This window comes from Pteronotus mesoamericanus, unplaced genomic scaffold, assembly GCF_021234165.1.
Source record: "Pteronotus mesoamericanus isolate MK-2021 breed Mesoamerican mustached bat unplaced genomic scaffold, CSHL_Meso_final contig_181, whole genome shotgun sequence".
NCBI classification, from domain to species: Eukaryota; Metazoa; Chordata; class Mammalia; order Chiroptera; family Mormoopidae; genus Pteronotus; species Pteronotus mesoamericanus.
The window spans coordinates 11273456-11288398 of NW_026555077.1; the positions used below are offsets into that span (position 1 = coordinate 11273456).

Sequence of the window (14943 nt, forward strand, 5' to 3'; positions counted from 1 at the left end):
AATATTTTAAAAAAATAATTAGAACGTAAAACTCTAATGCAAGCGCATCTCTGGAGTCTCACACTTTCTACACAAGGGAAGCTCATTAGAAGGAGAGACCACGTGGGGTCTGGATTGATTATCAGACACAAGTGGAGGTTGGTGGCTGATACCAAACCTGAAACTGATCAGGACACAGCGGTGTCAGCCAGGTTTCCAGGATCCGAGCCCCTGGGACGCCAGCGGGCCTTGCCAGTGCTGCACCTGTGGCATTCCTCCTGCCCCAACTTCATTGTTTATTAGCTGCTGGAACCCCCATCTCTGCTGTTGTGCTCATCAGTCCCACCAGGAGGGTAGAGAAGCGGGGAAAGTCATGTTTCCCTTTGGTCTGAGAGTGGCACCTTCACAGGTTGCCCCAAAAGCTTTCACCTCAGTTGAGAGCCAGCTGGATGAAATTTTGGACCTTCCAGGACCCTGAGGACTACTAACCCTCCTTGGAATCCTCTGAACGCTGGCAGAGCTGTGCCGCTGAGTACTCAAAAAATGTAGGTGTCACAACATTCACTGCCTGCTACTGGTGTCTGATTTAACACTAAGCCTCCTTTCCATTGATTTTACCTGTTTAACAGTCTCATAACAGTCTCATTTCTACTATTATTTGTGTTTGGTTCCACGAATAATAGTAGAAAACAGAAAGAGCCTACATTTCTAATAATAATGGGTAATGAAATTATGATACATCATCTATATATTATAAAACCGTTAAAATGATTCATGAGTACACAGGTAAGTATTTGAATTATAATCTCAGGATAGAAATTCATATGCATACTAATTAAAACTACATAAAAATGTGTCTGTGAAAAAAGACTGGAAAATATATGGCAGAATTGTATTTGATTTTAAAACCTTCTATTTCCCAAATTTCTGTGATAATGTAATACTCTTTTAATAAAAATAAACAAAACAAAAAAAAGAAAACACAAAAATGTAAAAAGCTATGAGAAGCCCTGGCTGGCACGGTTCAGTTGGTTGGAGCATCATCCCATAACTGAAAGATCACCAGTTCTATTTCCAGGCAGGGCACATGCCCAGGATGTGGGCTCTATCTGGCTGGGGCGTGTGCGGGAGGCCTGCCAATTGGTGTTTCTCTCTCTCTGTCTCCCCCTCCCCCTTTCTCTAGAATGAGAATAAATAAAACCTTTAAAAACAGCTGTAAGAAAAAAGTCATTACTGTTCTAAGTCCACAGAACTTACTTCTTGTATTTTTTTTTTAAATAGATTAACAGAATGGGTTCTGTCTTTGAGAATCGAAGTGGGATATGCTGTCAACTTGTCACCTGTTCAGCAGATTGGTATGTCTTATCTTAAACATTACCTAATATGTTTTCATACAACATATTCTTTTCTTAGGTGTTTCTAAGATCATTGTCTTCCTCGGCTCCTTAAATAACCTTTATAGTGGTCGCTAAACCTTATATAACTAAATAAAAGAACGTTAAAAGTTTTTTACATAGCAGCGTTAAAAGTTGTTGCTAGGTAAAAAAATATTCTTATAGATACAAATATATTGTGAAAAGAATTAACTAGATTTAATAATTGATGCTATTGTATAGCATTCTCCATATCTATTCTGCTTCTTCACATTCTCATATTTGTAAATCTGCAGTTTGCATTGTTTATATTCAGTTTTGTCTCAAAATTATGAAGAGTGCAACATTTAATTTGAAAAGCTTTTATAAAGTAAGAGTTTTAGATTTTTATTGCATATTTATGAAAAGAGGTTTTATAAACAATTTGGTAACTATGTTAAAGAATGTTTTAAAAATTGCATCTCCCAATTTATAGAATTCAAAATCATAATGAAATAGTTATGATTCCCAGTCAGGGCACGTACCTGGATTGCAGGCCAGGACCCCAGTAGGGGGCACAGGAGAGGCAACCACATATTGATGCTTCTCTTCCTCTCTTTCTCCCTCCCTTCCACTCTGTCTAAATAAATAAATAAAATAATTTTTAAAAAAAGAATAATAGTATTATCTAGCATCCAAATACTGGCAAAATTGTAGCATTCCAAATAGCATTGACCCCAATAGAAACAATGACACCTCAAGCCATAGACTCTCAGAAGTATGTGGAGTGGCAGGCAAAGGCATCAGTAACATTAACTTGGACGAAGGTTGGAGGAGAAATTATTAATCCTGTGGGCATGTACTGGGTAAGGTCCTGTGATTGCCGTGGCTAACTTAAGGGGACAAAATAAATTTATTGGAAATACATTAATTGGAGGTTTGTGCCAAAACTCTAGTAGGTGCTTTAATAGGTTAACATTTTTATACTTGCAACAACCCCCAAAAATACTTATAAGTAGGAAATAAGACTCAGAAGGCAAAGTTCAGTATATATTATGAGTTATATATATAATTATATCCTATATCATAACTAGTAAGTAATGATGGTACTGAGTAAAAGGAAGAGCTAACTCGGGTCTCAGAAAGAGCCCCAGGGATTGGGTAACAGGAGTAAATGGCCAGCCCCTTCCTTATGAATGAATCAGCTCCAACCCTGAGTCACTGAGAGTGTGACTGACTTCCACTACATTATGAACTTGCCCCTTTGGCCAGCGAAGGAATGGCAGAGCACCTGGAGTGAGAGTTCCAACATGACCGCATCCAATGGGTAAGAAGCAGTTCCTTCCAACCAATTAGAATGCTTTTGGTAAAGATAGGTGGGGAGAGAATGATCATTCCCCAGGCAAAAGCAACACATGGCATCTATAGGGAATATTATACAGCAGTTAAAATTGTATTATTATGTCATGGAGAAATGCTTATGGTATAATGTTGATTGTAAACCACAAAGGCAGAGTTATACTGTTCTATAGCAACCTTGGAAAACATTTAGTAACACTGAGCAGACTAAAAATATTACATGGTCTATATTGAAGATACAGATCCTTGATTGTTGTTTATAATGATGGCCCTTGAATTCAGAAATATTCTAAGAATAGTCCTTTCAGAAGTTGTTAAAATAAAAATAATTGTGCATTTAGAAAAGCTAACTTTTAGTTATCTGGAAAACTCATCAGTCCAAACCTTTATACTTCAGCTATGCTAAATGTCTTATAATATACTAGAATAAGATAAATAAGGTTCTAGTAACTAAGAATATGTGACTAATTTATATGGAAGTTCAACTGAAATTATATGTATTCAACATAACCATTTCATAAATAATGTAGAGTGATGGCATAAATGAGATTCAAGAAGAGCTATGTAATTTTGAAATTTTAAATCAACCATAATTATATTTTAAAATAAATCTTATTTCATCATTTGTGGTACTCTCTCAAAGATTTCTGTTTTTACAACATAAAAATGATTACTATTTATAATAATTTTTAATGTTAATAATTTCTTCATTTAAAATTTAATAATTTTATCAAAATTAATTCAATAAATTTACTTTAACTATGTATTCATTGTTAAGATGACTAGATTATTAGTATTAATTAAATAACTTACATAAGTGAATACAAGTTTTGTTTCTCTTTAGTTACCATCCATTTATCTAAATGCATACACATATAAATCTCTAATAATAAATTTATTAAATCAGGTTACTCATAACCTCAGTGACAGAAATTATGGAGCTCATATAGAAGACCTTTTGTGGTTTTCATGGTATGTTTTCACATAATTACTACAAAGACCCTTTATGTTACAGTACTGTACAAGTTTCATTATAAATTTTTACCAAGTTTATTGCACTAAAAATAACACTAAAAAGAACTTCATAAAGTATTTTCACATACATTATCTCATCTGATTTTCACAATCAACCTGTGAGGAAGGGGAAATGAGAAGAGAAATAACACTTATTGGATGTCAACTATGTAAAAAGCACATTGAATCCAACTCCATCTGCTTGTGTGGTGTTTTCACTATGTATATATGAATGGGGAGTGACTGCTAATCTGTCCAAGGTTTCTTTTGGGGGCGATAAAAATCTCCTAAAAATCTCCTGGTTGTGGTGATGGTTGCACAACTCTGTGAATATATTAAAAACCATTGAATTATGCATTTTAAATGGGTGAATTTGAGGGTAGATGAGTTACATTTCCAAAAAGCTGCTACGTTAAAAAAAAGATTGTGTCTATCTCCCAACTCAATTCTCATACTAGATAATATTAGTCTCAAGACCAGCAAAGTTATTAAATAATCCTATGAACTGCATAATTCTCTAAATTTTTAAAAATTCATTTCATTAAAATCTTACTTTCAGAGATATTAAAATATAAGTATCACCGCATTGTTTATAGGTAGCAGCCAGAATAGTAGTTCTAAGGTTTCATCTTTTATTTGTACTTATTTCTAAAAATGTAAACTTTTTTTAAAGCACAATATGTTTTTGGGATATCAGACCACAGAAAGCTGCAACCCCTCAACCGACAGAGAAAAAGAAAGAAGAAAGTATTGAAATTCCTTATGATATACCATCTACTTTTTTGCATCTAGATCTCTCCTGGAAACCCCTCTCTAAGGTAAGTAACATAGGATTTATTCTATATTCTATATAATTTATACACATAGACATACATACATACACTCTAAAGGTAGAGCAGCTCAGATTAACACAGGATTTTACAATTCATTTATCCAATAAATTCATTGACTCAGTTATTATGATGCTTGCCTACATCAAGCCAAAAATCACAATTATTGTGAACTTGAAATTAGTATTTGTTCATGTGTAAGCAAGCACAACTAACAAGTAGTTTGCGTAATTATTTCTTCAATTGCATATCAGTTGCTCGCAAGTGGGTACACTCCCAGGTTAGCCTGGAAAAGCTAATTTTACCTCTATTGTAGCCCAAATTCTGGATATTTTGCGCATCAATAGTAGAAAAAGAGTATTGTAATACCTATGATCAAACAAAAATGACAAGTGATTGAACAAGAAATTATTTGTACTTAAATGGCAGAGCTTCAAGAAAAGCAGTTTTAATTTAAGAAAGCTATGGCTATAATGGGATGTATATGGAAAGTATGAATGAACTGCTGATGTCGATGGCTCTCTTTCTTTGGAACATCTAAGTCTAACTCCAAACTTCATCTTTTTTTATTTGACTTATAAGTATCAATAGAATTACATTATTTTGTATTTGTTCCCAACAGAAGAGAAATAACTGAGGTTAGAAATTAGGAAGAAGAGGATAAGAAATTTTCTGGGCTAGGATTTAGTGAGCTGTAAATAGTTTTTTAAAAAACAAGCAAGCGAAAACTCACCTGAAAATAATTGTACAGCACACGGACAAACGCCTTGATTAAGGAAATTTGGCAGGATGCCAAGAGGGGAAAGTGTAAAAGTGTGACCATTTGCCATTCTAGTGGAAACCCAGGGCCACTTCTGGACCTCGGGGGCACGCATGCCCCCCCAGGGGAATCAGCGGTGCTGGGCAGATAAAACGTTCCTGAACATCTTTCTGGAGCTTCCTTTACCTAAAAGATTCAGGGAACAGAGGAATGAGTCATTGTTTTATATTAAAACCAATAAGGACATGTCATGAAATAGAATACAAAACACTTTCAGAAATTAGACAACACAGAAGACTTTGGACTTTGGAAATAAGCCCCTAGAGAAGTTCCCTTCAGCGGCGTGGTTTTAGAAACTGGTGTAGGTGCTTCCCATGGGAAAGGCAATTAAAAATCTGAGGGAGGGTGGGGAAAGGAGAAAGATGGGGAGATGGAATACAGCAATCTGGGGGCAGAAAGTAAAAGCACAAATAATTAAAGGATATATGGAAATAATCTTTCTTGTATGTTCTCCCAAAAGCTAAAACTATCTAAAGGTGAAACAAGTTTAGACCACTGCCCAACCAAGATAAGCCTGAGTGAAGGCCATGTCCTTCGGAAAACACAAGGTAACTGCCTTTGGTTATTGAAAAAGCATTTGATAGTCTGAGTGTTAATAGCTTATTATGTCCAAAGATAGTTGCTGGGACAGTCCAATTTGTAAAAAGAGTCCAAAAAATCCAGTTCTCCAATATGGAACTTTATAATGGCTACAATAGCTATAGCCAATACAATTAAAACTGCCATTACACACAAAAAGATGTGAAACTATTCAATTTCACAAAAATTTACTGAGTTCATTCACATATTTCTGAAAACTTAATACATTAAACAAAATTAATGAAACCCACTGGATGAATATGTATATGCTCAAAGTATAATTCTATAGAATAAGACGTACCTCAAGTCCAGGCAGCAGGGCGAGGAGAGGAGGAGCTGGCACAGTGGCCGTGGAAGCAGCATGGCACGGATGGAGGGTCCCAGAAGGGGAGCGGGAGAAAGGCGCCGGGGGAGCCAGGGAGCGCAGACAAGCCGGCACGGGAAGGAGATGGGCAGAGGCCCAGCGGGGAAGCAGTCCCCTGGCAATGTTATGAAGTGCTAAGAAACAACATTCCCATCCTCCACCTGAATGTAATAGAAAAATTAATGTTTTTACGGCACCATGATAAAACTGCGTAAAGAAATAATATTTGGTTTTTAAATCTATTTCAACACATACACCTTTGTTGTAGCAGTTGAAGGGTACACCTGTTAACTGTCAAACCCACTAAAAAAAAGTATGCTTGACTATCCTTGAGAATAATGCATACTGAAAATGTACAAGAATCACTAGGAACCAAAGTATTTTCCAGATATTTGCCTTATCAAAATGATTTTCATTGATAAATTTTTCAACCTTCAGATAAACGACAGGACATCTTTAAAAAACCTATTATGTATCTAATATGCACTTTGGTCAAAACTCACTCTGAAGCCGTGTATTTTGTAGCTATAACCCAAGACCTCATACAAAAAAAAAGGGCTTCCTGCTCTGGCTGGTGTGGTTCATTTGGCAGGGTGCCACCCGGCAAACCGAAAGGTCTCAGGCCCCGTTCTCCGTTAGGGCACATGCCTGGGTTTTAGGAGGGTGGGGGCATGTACAAAAGGCATGTACAAAAAGTGTTCGCCTCCCTCTCTTTCTCCCCCCGTTTCCCTCTTTTAAAATCTATAAGCGCGTCCTCCGGTGAGGACTCTCTCTCTTCTCTCTCTCTCTCTCTCTCTCTCTCTCTCTCTCTCTCTCTCTCTCTCTCTCTCTCTCTCTCTCTCTCTCTCTCCCCCCCTCCCCCCCTTCCTCCTGAGGTTCTAGCCGGCGAACATCCGCTCTCTGTGGGCCCGCAGAACTACTTGCACAACCCGAAAGACTTGGAGGCTTGAAGAGAAATTCGTCCGCAGTCAATATAATGGACAACCGTGAGACTTGCATGCTTTTCAACATGAACGCGAAGATTATATTAGGAAGCAGAAAGCCAGAGGATTACAGCCAGAGCCTTGCTTTGGAAAGGTGACAGAAGACTGCATCCCGAGAAAAGAGACCACATCGCGCCCACACCTCTGATGCTGGAGCCGGGACGTCCCCTCAGAAGCTTCCCAAGTTCCCCGGTTCCTAACAAAAGGCTGAAAACGGTGGAAAGTGGTCCTAAATTCGTCCCTCCAGACAAAGACTGGAATTTCCAAACTACTGTCAGAAAAATCACGACCCTTTCTTCAAAACCCCATGACTTCCGAGCCCACCTGTGCAAAGAGACGCTGCTGGCTCCCCTGCAGCCCAGAGCAGAGAGAACGCCAGCTGCCCCTCGGAGGCCCGCCCTGCGCCCGGCAGACCGCGGATCGAGACCCAGGCCGGAGCGCAAGGTCCAGGCAGCAGGACGAGGAGAGGAGGAGCTGGCACAGTGGCCGCGGAAGCATCGCAGGGATGGAGGGTCCTAGAAGGGGAGCGGGAGAAAGGCGCCGGAGGAGCCAGGGAGCGCAGAAAAGCCGGACACGGGAAGGAGATGGACAGGGGCCCAGCGGGGAAGCAGTCCCCTGGCAAAGATAGCGTAGGCAGGAGAGGGACCTGCGGGTTGACGCTGTCCTTGGCAGTTGCTGCTGATATTAAATCAGTAACAATATGGTTCTGATGCTAAATGATTAGGGTCCGTTGGAAAGGCTGGATTAAATAAGAGTAGAGTCCCCAAGAAAACAAACTTAGATTTCCAACTCAGCCTCTGTTGAAATAGAAACCTCAGATGGTTTAAGAAAAAATATGTGTGTAAAAACTAAAATATAAAACTACTAGAGGAAAATTGTTTTTAATCTTGGAGTATGAATGGCCTTCCTGAACAATACACATTAGCCGGGGGCCATGACAGAAGAAAAAAATAACACACGTAACTGCAGAAACATTTAAAATCTGTGAAAAAAATCCATCCGTCTTCCATTTTTTCAACCTACTGTTTTTTCTCTCTCTTCCCCCCCCCCCCCCCCCCCCCCCGGAATCACTATTCAAAGCAGTATTAAAATAGTGCTTTTTAAAACTTATTTGGGACTGCTTCATTCCAGGGGGACTCTAAGGTTAGTCTCCTCCTCCCCACCCCTTCCTTTCTGTATTCAGTTATTGGTTACAATTTATTAAATTCCAGCCAACAGTCAGATGCTGTGCTGGTATTACACATGCTTTCATTCACTTAACAGATATTTATGAGTGCTAGGTCCTGGGGGTACCAGAGTGAATAAAACACACGCTAATGATCACGAAAGTCCCGCAAGCTGGAAATTTTCATTACCATTTCACAATTAAGGAAACCAAGACCACGAGAGGTTAATGTAACGTATTCAAAGAGCATTAAATGGCCTAGTCTTATTTTTTAACCTCATTAAAAGAGATGGTTATAAGGATGTTTATTGCTTTTATCCAGTTTATAGTAAGGCTATCATTGTATGTTGTAAGTGTGTTTTTTTTCCTTATTCTCTTTTATTGAAATGTGGTTGACATACAATGAAATGCTCATGCTAAAGCGTTCAGTTTACTATGTTTTGACATATTAAAAACCCATGAAACCATCACACTAACCAAGGTAATGAACATGTTCATCACTCCCAAAAGTTAACTCGTATAAGAATTCGCCCACCTCTGCCCTCAGTCCACCATTGATCTGCTTTCCATCCCTATATGTCAGTTTACATTTCTACAAATTTATGTAAATTGTACAATTTGTACTCCATCTGGCTTCTTTCAATTAGCTTAATTATTCTGGGATTCATCCATATTGTTGAGTGTATGAATAGTTTGTTCTTTTTTATTCCAAAATAGTATTTCACTGTATAAATATACCATAGATGTTTACCCATTCACCTGTTGATGGACATTTGGATTGTTTTCAGTTTAAAGCCACTACAAATAGAGTTTCTGTGAACACTCATACACAGGTCTTTGTTTGGACACATGCTTTCAATTGTCTTGGGTAAGTACTTAGGAATGGAACGATTAGATTACATGGCAAGTGTATGTTTAACTTTTTCAGAAACTGCCAGTGTTTTCCAAAGTGGTTGTACCATTTTGCGCTCCCACTAGCAGTATGTGAGGGTTCCAGTTTTTCCACACCTTAACTAACATGTAGTATGGCTAGTCTTTTTAATTGAATCATTCTAAAAGGTGAGAATGGATATCTCATTTGCATTTACCTAATGACTAATGGTGTTGAGCATTGCATTATTAGATATATATAAATGGTCAAGATTATTATATCTTCTTAACAAATTAGTAATATCCTTTACTCTGAAATCTGCTTTGTCTAATATTACTATAGCCATCCAGCTTCCTTTTGGTTAATGTTAGCACAGTATAGCCTTTTAATCCTTTCACTTTTTACCTATTTATGTCTTGTATTTGACATGCATTTCTTGTAAGTCTTGCTTTTTAAAAAATCCACTTTGGTAATCTTTGTCTTTTAACTGGAACATTTAGAACACATAGATTTAATGTGATTATTGATAAGATTAGGTTTGAAACTACCATCTTTTTTCTACCGTCTCTCAAGAGTTGAGGTCATTTGTGACCTAATGTACAATTTTTTTAAAACTATAATTTAATGTATTTTGCCTGTTTTTGTTTTAAGTGAGAGAGCTTAAGTCCAGTACTAATTGCTCCATCTTGGCCACAGCAGAAGTTTCTTTAAAGTGTGTTTTTAAAAAATTGTTATGAGATACTACTTTTTAAAAACAAATGTATCTAAACTTTAATGTGCTTAAAGTGAATGTAATTTCTGTTGATCCTTCATTTCTTTACCAGTGTTAGACTCCTAGGCAATGTCTTCCTAAAGACTGCCTAAATATGGTACCATTTCAGAAGATAGAGGCCTTTTTTCCCCCTTAACAAACACTATATTTTATTTTAGTATAGGGACTGCTAACACTAGGGAACAGACACATAATGCTAAATGTGACCAGAAGCTTAAGATAGAAGTATTATGATCCTTTAATTTTTAGAAGAATAATGTTCACACTGTTATCTCCCTATGTATATGTGTTTACTCAAAACATTCATTAAAGTTCTGCAAAGTGCCAGGCCGTAAGGATACAGCTGTGGAAAAGACAAGTCTCTCCTTCCACAGTGTTTATATGCTAGTGAGATAGACACTGAAATACGTAACAAATGCATATGTCTACCTGCACTTAAGGAAGTGATCATTTAACACGAAGAACCTTGAAACATGCCCCGAATGTCATCAAACAAAAGGAATATTCTTTATCAAATGAATGTTCTCTTTCCGCACAAAGTCATTTTTGGGGTTTCTTAGAGAAAGGCATATTTGGCTAATTCAGTTCATAAAGGGAATGGACATGTTCTTAGATTCATAGCTGAGACTCTAGTTGGTCTGTCCCCTTATGTGTGTCCAGAAATCCACATTGCAGACAATTCCTCAGGTCCTGGACACAATGAAATTTCACTTGGTAATGCCGTGGATCTTGCTGACACTTGCCTCTGCTCTCTGAAGGCAGTTCCTTATGGCCATGTCTTGCCTCTTGAGTAGACAGTCAGCTTCAGGACTTACTTGAAAACTAACTATGGTCTTTTGGGTCTTCTTCACACACAATGACAGCTGTCCATCTACTCTGGCCTGACTTGGGACTGTTGACTAAAAAACATTCACATATTTCTTCACCACATTTTGCTCTTTAACCTGTAGTTGTTCTTCAAATGTGAATCCCAAGTCCTAGCTATCCTCAAGTCCGAGCTATCTATCCACAAGGCCTAGCTCAGTCTCAGCGTCAGCATCTGGGACTCTGTTGCCATCTAGTGGCCATGGGCCACTCACCCTTTGCCCGCCATGTTCAGTGGTAACAGTGCCCTTCTAAGGAGTAGTAGTAGCTTTAAGAAGTTCAGCATTTATTCCAGTGAAGAAAACTTTGCTGTAAATGGTTTTGGAATTCTTCTTTTGGAATTACCTTCAGAGCCTGTGTTGTATTCTTCTAAACAACGTGGCCTAATGGTTAAGGGTGTGGATTCTGCAGTCAATGGTTTGGGTTTAAATCCCAAAGCCACAATTTATTGTTTGACCAGGTCAAATTACTTTACCACTGTGTGCCTTACTTTTTTTTTAAACCTGTTTGCAAAGAGAGAGGAAAAAATAGGAGGGGACAGGGTGGGATAAATAATAAAGATAAGTACATGGAGATAAAATGAGTTGATATGAGTAAAACTCTAAGAACAATACATCATCAACTCACAATAAATGTTAGCCACCAGGTGTGAGATTTTGGCCAAGTTTCTTAACGCTTCTGAGCCTCATTTGACTCATTCCCGAAAGCGGATTAATGTTTAACTACCTTGAGTTATTGTGAGAATTGAATGAAATGGTTCACGAGCACACAGTTTAGTGCCTGGCATGTGGTAAGCTTTCAATAAACGTTAGCTGCTATTATCACTACTCTCCTCAGTGATGGAAAATCCATGACCTGTAAGAATCACATTGGATTTAATAAATATCCAAGTTATTTTGGCCAAGTCTGAGTAAACACACTGATGATAACATTTTCCTTTAGCCACCTCCTCTTTGACTCTACCACACTAAACACTATCCACAAAGCCCCTTTTCTCGGCTTTTGTGATTTTTTTTTCTTGATACTCCTTTAGTTTTTCTTTTCTGCCTTTTTTCCTGGTTCAATTTTTACCTTGCTGCCCCCATCATTGAATGCACCTCAAATTCCAACTTCAGCTGTGTGCTTTTCTCCTTACACTCTCTCTTTGGTGATGGGGTCTACTATTTTATCTCTGCCCAGAATCTTCCACCTCCTTTCTCTCCTTCTCCAGAACAGAATTGGAATCACCCTGGACGCTCCTCTCAGGCCCGCATGTCTGGCCCCTCACTCACACATGCCTCTTCCTTGGCGCTACTAGTGGTGATCCCTGGATCAGGCTTTGTGTTCCTTTGTTAGATCAGAGGGCTCCAAATTTTTCCATCTTGCACTCCCTCAGGAAATCATTTTGAGCACATATTCCCAACAAACATCTGTTTATTTATAAATTATGCACATGTTCTCCTTTGCTAACAGATATATCTTTGTTTCCCAATTTGTATGCCAGCTTTATTAGGTTTGGTCTCTAACCCCCTTACAGCTTGTTTTACTTTAAACATGGCTTGCATTCTTTTTTTTAAATTTAATTTAATTCTGAAATTTTTTTTCAGTTACAGTTTACATTCAATATTATTTTGTATCAGTTTTAGGTGTACTGCATAATGGTTAGACAATCATATACTTTACAAAGTGTTCCCCCTGGTACTTCCAGTCCCCAAGTGGCACCATACATAGTTATTATTATATTATTGACTATATTTCCCATGCTGTATTTTACATCCCTGTGACTATTTGCAACTACCAATCTGTACTCCTCAATCCCTTCACCTTTTCACCCAGTAACCCTTCCCCCTGTCCCTCTGGCAACCATGTCTGCATCTGTGAGTCTGTTTTGTTTGCTTGAAAATATTGTTCTTTAGATTCCACATATAAGTGAGATCCTACTAATGTATTTATGTATATTATTTAAAAAGAGAATGCCATTGAAATGAGAATGAAGAGTTTAAATGTTTTAATGACTTTAATTTTGTATATTAAATGGATACAAAGTGCCTTTTTGCTCTTGCTAAATGTGTTATAAATATCTTTCAGTAAGAACAATAAGTTTGAATGTGCCTAGTTATTTCTGAAATGTTGACTGACACTTTGTAACACATTTATTTAAAGGTGTGGATCCATGGTTGGCTTAATGTGGATACTTTTTAATGTCTTAGTTAATGGGAAAAAAGAACCCCCTCAAAACACATCGATCCCAGACAATGGAAGTGTTAGTTGTCTGTACCTACTAAGTCATGATAATTATTTTTTATTTGTGTCTGGAATTATGTTAAAGATTTTTTGAAATGCAACATATTTTTAGTATAGCTGAAGTTTTCTTCTCCTATTTTACTTCTCTTTTATGTTTGTTTAGTTGGTTTTTATGTTTGTTTTTTGTTTTCCCATGAGTGATATAACCCAGAGAATATATTAAGGAGACGTGGTAAGGATGGTTTTGTCAGCATATTTTCTCTACCATCTTTCCCCAGAATTGAATATCATCTTTCTTAAAAACTAGTAAGTGACTTGGGGAAATGTCCAAGATACATCTTTAAGAGAATAAAAAAGTAGGCTAGAGCACTAAAATAACCAATTTTTAAAAATCTCTCTGTGTGTGTATGTAGTTGTGCGTGTGTGCATGTACACACACAGAGAAGGGTAACTGGAGGAAAATATACCAATATTTTCATAGTGTTTATCTCTGGAAGATATGATAATGGTTGAGTTTTATAATATTCCTCGTGCTTTTCTCTTTTTTCAATAAATAACATTAATTTTAGATCATAAAAATATTTTGTTTTAAAACAAAATTGTATGAGATATTTTTAAAAAGAAACAGATAACATTTGAATTTCAGCCCCCAGATCAGCTATGCTTTTACTGTTTATCTGTATAGTCATAGCTATAATATAGTGTAATCATTGATATTCATAAATAATAAATCTAGGCTAATCAGAAAACAAGTAATGTTCTATATGCTCTGCTTATGACAAACAGGTAATACATTTTAAATGAATTTATTTTTTAGAAGTTAAAGAATTTTTTACATGTAATAAAAATTTTTTACATGTAAAAGGCTAATCTTGAATTATTTGAAAAATTTCCATAGAATGCCAACTGAATAAAAATGACATGAGTTTCTCATTAGAAAATCTTACTGAGAATATCAGGGGTGATATAACTTAGGGGATATATTTTGTGTCCAATGTTTACTGTAAATAATTTCAAAATGATATAAATATATAGAAGGGGTTTTCAGACTGTGTGCCCTGAAACGTTTCAGAACTCCCTGCAAAGTAGACAGAGGGGTCTTCCCCAACCACCCAGGAAATACTTCAAAAGCCATGCAGCTTCTATCATTTTAACGGACTGGGCATCCTGCATAAGTCTGGTTTGAAAGAAAGCGTTCTACTGCTAACTTAGAAGTGTAACAATGCTTGGATTTTTGCCTGCCACACTGAGGAGAAAATGGGGCGCTTGCATAAATATAAACTAACTATATTTTAAAAGGTCTTTCACTATAAATATGTGCTTCTTCTATCCATACTCCTCTGAAAGACAAAGTGTTAGCTGAGAACAAAGCCTTAAAGTCTGGAGACATGAACCCATACCAGAACCTGGAAAGTGGATTGGCCAATCTTCTCAGGCCAATAGAGGACTTCTGCACAAAGTTCTTTGTGGGAACAGAGGTGAGTTGGAATTACATGTTTTTAAAATTAATATTTTTAATTACACTGAAATATATGATGATAACCCCTATTGCATGTTTGCTTTATGAAAACTTATTTATACACTTTTCATATTTTAAAATGCTTATTTGCACTTAACATTTTTTACCACAATGCCTCATAGATTCATACTTAAAATGTTCCTGGAAAAATTTACAAATTAAACGTGACCCCTTTTTACTAATAAGGTATTGATCAACCTGCAAATTTTATCAAGCACCGCTACCCTATGGAAGAAACCATGCTAAGTG

The 14943-nt window shown here is 37.1% G+C and overlaps 1 protein-coding gene across 1 annotated transcript in view; it reads left to right on the forward strand.

Annotated features, from left to right (window-relative positions):
• DNAI3 (dynein axonemal intermediate chain 3) overlaps window positions 1–14943 on the forward strand; it is a 62732-nt gene that overhangs the window by 31275 nt on the left and 16514 nt on the right. The window contains exons 13-16 of the mRNA XM_054566834.1: window positions 1261–1334; window positions 4378–4522; window positions 5815–5902; window positions 14523–14653. Of these exons, the coding sequence (XP_054422809.1) occupies window positions 1261–1334; window positions 4378–4522; window positions 5815–5902; window positions 14523–14653 (438 nt within the window). The remainder of the gene's footprint in view (window positions 1–1260; window positions 1335–4377; window positions 4523–5814; window positions 5903–14522; window positions 14654–14943) is intronic.